This window comes from Zea mays, chromosome 5 (assembly GCF_902167145.1).
Source record: "Zea mays cultivar B73 chromosome 5, Zm-B73-REFERENCE-NAM-5.0, whole genome shotgun sequence".
In the NCBI taxonomy this organism is placed as follows: Eukaryota; Viridiplantae; Streptophyta; class Magnoliopsida; order Poales; family Poaceae; genus Zea; species Zea mays.
This window is the reverse complement of record NC_050100.1, coordinates 60,559,012-60,563,731: the sequence shown is the minus strand read 5'-3', so window position 1 is coordinate 60,563,731 and position 4,720 is coordinate 60,559,012. Positions and strand designations below refer to the sequence as shown.

Genomic DNA, 4,720 nt, shown 5'->3' with positions numbered 1-4,720 from the left:
CGCGCGCCATTGTAAACGATCTAGCCGCGCCGACGCGCGCGCAGGCCGCGAGCTGGACGCAGTGTTGTTTACAACTGATGTGCTGTCATGGCCGGGCACTGGGCACTGACAGGCAGCAAAGGACACAGTTGCAGGCTTGCAGCGTGGTTAGGTTAATCTACTCATCTCCCCCTGCCATTCTGTTGTTGTTCTGCTGCTGCCTTTGGTCATGTGATTCCTTCCCTTTCCCTTTGTCACCCCCCACCCATGTGATCCATGGCTACCGGACAATTCCTCGTGCCGGAGGCCGGAGCAGCCTCCACAGGAAATGCCAGACCGGTAGATCTGAGGAGAGGAGCACGTATCACGGTATCGGCGGTGGGCATCGTCTCGTCAGTCGTCACCCACCTGCTGTCGCGGCTCGCAAACGCCGATCTGCCCGCCCTCACCTGTGGCCTCTGCTCTCTGATTAATTCTGTATTCACACGGTTTCCGAGACGCCATGCGAAAGGCGATCGTCGGCCGTCCGCACTCCCACATGGCGCGCGGTTGACCTCACGATCCCCCTGCCTGCAATGCAAATGTGGCAGACTTGCCGGCGGCCCGCGTCCGCACGCACGCACGCGTCCTACTCCAGCGCGATCACGGTCACCACGAACGGCGGGGTGGCAACGAGAATCTCAGGGAGGTGGAGCCGTGGAGGTCGCCGACAGGTTCACCGGCCCGCCGCCGTTCCAGCGGGTTCTCGCGAGTTCGATTCTGTAGACAAGGGGAGGCGACGACGGGCCGGCGGTGGAGAGGCGACGCGACGTCGGCCAGTCAGTTCGTTCCCGTGACCGTCTCTCTGGTCACCACGAAAGGGAAGGGGAAGGGGAAGGGGGAGGAAAGCGGCGAGGAAACGTGGTTTCCATGAACGCGCGCATCCCAGCTGGCCCCGACCGGTTGGTTTCAACCGACGAGCGGGGGGCGGGATTTGTTTGCTTTGCGATTAATCGGAAATACTATTATATGCTCGTCGCCTTTCGAATCGTGGAGTCTTCTCCACGGCCACTACTGCGCGACCGCCCTGCCTGCCTGCCTCGCTGTGCCCCGCGATTAACAATGCATTTGTTTAATTACGCCCTGCTCGTCTACTCATAATTAATCGCACCGTACTGCTTCTCCGGCCGGTCGATCGGCCGGCCTCCCCCCCCCCCCCCCCCCCCCCCCCTGCTTCAAAAGGTAGTGTTCCGTCGGCCATGTGTGCCGCCACCGCTGCCGCCGCCGCCGTCGTCAGGGTCTGGTGATCAGGTCAGGGCGTCAGGCACATCGTAGTGGCGCTGCGGTTTGGTTTGTATGCATGGTTGAAAAGCTGCCAGTCCTGGTGGTGGAGCAGCAGCAGCAGCAGAAGAAGAAGAAGCAGAAGAAGAGTCGGAGATGAAGCCGCCGGCGCCGAGGAGCAAGAAGAGCAGGCCCGCCTTCTGCAGCCTACCGCTGCTGCTCCTCATCGGCGCCATCCAGTTCCTGGTCATCTACTCCCCCGCCATCGACCGCTACATGGTCATGGTGACCAAAGGTACGGCATCGGCACTGCATTGCCGTCTGCATTTCTCAGCCTCGCCGAGCTGACAACCACGCTTGGTGTTCTCCAGGCAAGCCCGGGTTCCCGTCGCTGCTGCTGGACGGCAGGAGAGGGTTCAAGCTGGTGGAGGAGGAGACCGTCCCGGAGCCGCGCGTGCGGTGCGACTTCGCGGACCCGAGGTCGGACGTGTGCGAGCTGGAAGGCGCCATCCGCGTGCGCGGCAGCACGTCGGAGGTGTTCGTGCTGGCGCCCGCCCGCGCCGACGGCCTGGCGGCGAACGTGACGGGGCTGGCGCCGGGGACGACGAGCTGGACGGTCCAGCCGTACACGCGCAAGGGCGAGGCGCGCGTGATGCGGGGCATCTCGACGCTGACGGTGCGCGTGGTGCCCGCCGGCGCCGCGCCGCCGTGCACGGTGCGGCACGACGTTCCCGCCGTGGTGTACTCCAACGGCGGCTACTGCGGCAACTACTACCACGACTTCAACGACAACATCATCCCGCTGTTCGTGACGGCGCGCCACCTGGGCGGCGAGGTGCAGCTGCTGGTGGCGCAGAAGCAGGCGTGGTGGTTCGGCAAGTACAGGGAGATCGTGGACGGGCTGACCAACTACGAGGCGGTGGACCTGGGCGCCGACGCGGAGGGGGAGGTGCGCTGCTTCCGCGCCGCCACGCTGGGGCTGCGCAGCCACAAGGACCTCAGCATCGACCCGCGCCGCGCGCCGCGGAACCTGTCCATGGTCGACTTCAAGCGCTTCCTCATGTGGCGATACGCGCTGCCGCGGGAGCACGCCATCCGGACGGACGAGGAGGAGGCCGGGCCCGGGCCCGGGCGGGCGAGGACGAGGCCCCGGCTGCTGGTCGTGGCCCGGCGCTCGCGGCGGCGGTTCGTCAACCTCCCGGAGATCGTGGCGCTGGCGGAGGAAGTCGGCTTCGACGTGACGGCGTCGGACCTGATGTCGGGGACGGCGTCCAAGAGCAAGAGCGGCGCCGGGGACGAAGGGCACTCGCGCATGGCGGACGCGTCCAAGCTGGTGAACTCGTTCGACGCGATGGTGGCGGTGCACGGGTCCGGGCTCACCAACCTGGTGTTCCTGCCCATGAACGCGGTGGTGGTGCAGGTGGTGCCGCTGGGGCGGATGGAGGGCCTGGCCATGGACGAGTACGGGGTGCCGCCGCGGGACATGAACATGCGCTACCTCCAGTACAACATCACGGCGGAGGAGAGCACGCTGTCGGAGGTGTACCCGAGGGCGCACCCCGTGCTGATGGACCCCATGCCCATCCACGAGCAGAGCTGGACGCTCGTCAAGGACGTCTACCTCGGCAAGCAGGACGTCAGGCTCGACGTCCGCCGCTTCAGGCCCGTCCTCCTCAAGGCCATCCAGCTGCTCCGCTGACCTATTAACTCACGTTGATCGGGCCTCGCCCCACCGCCGGCCGGCCAGCCTGATGCCCTGATCCGATGACCACCAATGTACAATCTCCACTCCAGTATGCGATTGAGGTAGATGACATGTGACGATACACAGACATGATACTCCCACACATACATACAGTGATCCAGTTTGCTTTTTTGTTTACCTTTTTTTTATTTTTCTTCGATGATATACATTATCTTTTTACCCTCTCTATCTTTTTCTTTATCTTTTTGCCCTCTCTTCTCTCTTCAATCCTCGGCGCACCATACTCTGCTTGCGCCTCTGTGATTTGTGGTGGTGATGACATGTTGGCAATGCCGGCAGGCAAGCGTGCGCCCTGTGATTTGTGGTGGTTGCCAACAAATACGAATCATGTGATGCACCCATGTGACGCACGATTCAAGTAGGTCGTGCGCTCGCCAAGGTTCGGTGCACCGACGAACGAAGCTCGAGGTCCGGGCCGTCGGCGAAGAAGAGATTAACTGGGCTGGAAATGGACGATCGGGCCGCCAACCCATTTTTTTTTTGCATTTTAGCCTTTTTTGAGTTTTTTCACAACTATGCCATTTACAGTTTCATTTTAAAAAATGGATCCTAACCTCGGCGACATCATCATTGGCGCCGAGGTAACTCAATGTGACGTCAGTACCATTGGCGTCAACTTTTCCTACGTGGCAGGCGATGTGGTAAGTCTCAGGGGGTCGGCGTGATAGATCTTGGCGTCAACCCCCCTGGACGGCGAGGTCCGACGCTATTCAGGGGGGTCGGCGCCAAGATATATGACGCCGACCCCCTAGGACTTGTCACATCGTCTGTCATGTAGAAAAAGTTGGCGCCAATTATATCGACGCCACTATGTGTTACCTCGACGCTAATGATGATGGCGCCGAGGTTGGGGCCCATTTTTTGAAATGAAACTGTAAAGGGCATAATTGTGCAAAAAACCCTAAAGGGACTAAAATATTTAAAAAGTTGGCCGCCAACCTAAGCGGGAGCGGTACTGGGCTCAAAACCATCGTGCAGGCCTAATTATTAAAAGGGCGGAAAGGCGAAAAAACTTAGCACTAGTTTGATGGACATAAAAAATGAAGGGGATCTATGGAGAAGGATCCCCTTGTTATTCAAAATGGATCCCTCCATATGGATTCTCTTCATTTTCCTGTCCACGAAACTAGACCTTAGTGAAAAATTTAGTAGTAAGAAAATGTACATATCACTACATTTTGCATTATTTCGTTGCTTACACCGCATACAAAAAGGACCAAATTACCCCTATTCATTCCACAATATTTTATGGGACAATTGTGATTATACCCTTTACTGTTCTTGAAATTGTGGTTTTATCCTCCATTTTTTTAACTTTGTGATTTTACCCCTCCGTGTTGAAAACGAAGCTACTGTTTGCCCCTACCTCTCAATGTCGTTAGCGAAAATTAGATTTAGTGATTGAAAAATTTAAAAAAATATGAAAAGAAATGGGTGGAAGGTCTAAACTACCCTCCTATTATGTATGGGCGCAACCCCAACATGGTAAAATCACAATTACATAATATAATCTCTGCTACTTATTAATAACCTAAGTGTAGCCTGCCTCCCTGGTTCTGCCTCTCCTATTCTGCCCACCATCGCCATATGACAGGTGGACCCATGTCTCCATCTGTCGCCCTCCTGTCCAACCGTCGTCTAGCCCACGATTGTGCCTCCTGCCCCTGGCGTCGGCAACCGCCCCGCCCACCCCACCCCACCAGACGCACCTCCCCG

General features: G+C 58.4%; 1 protein-coding gene across 1 annotated transcript; it reads left to right on the top strand.

The window, feature by feature from the left end:
* Positions 1-1,271: 1,271 nt before the first annotated feature.
* Positions 1,272-3,166, top strand: LOC100501781 (Glycosyltransferase family 61 protein). The gene is made up of 2 exons (NM_001196440.1): positions 1,272-1,534; positions 1,611-3,166. The coding sequence occupies exons 1-2, from the start codon at positions 1,396-1,398 to the stop codon at positions 2,936-2,938; spliced, it is 1,467 nt and encodes a 488-aa protein (NP_001183369.1). The 5' UTR covers positions 1,272-1,395; the 3' UTR covers positions 2,939-3,166.
* The last annotated feature ends 1,554 nt before the right edge of the window (positions 3,167-4,720 follow it).

Excerpts from the sequence above, each read along its gene's own strand:
- LOC100501781 (NM_001196440.1), top strand. The coding sequence starts at position 1,396 with ATGAAGCCGCCGGCGCCGAGGAGCAAGAAGAGCAGGCCCGCCTTCTGC. Across the intron at positions 1,535-1,610 it reads CATGGTCATGGTGACCAAAG|GCAAGCCCGGGTTCCCGTCG; the intron begins GTACGGCATCGG and ends GGTGTTCTCCAG.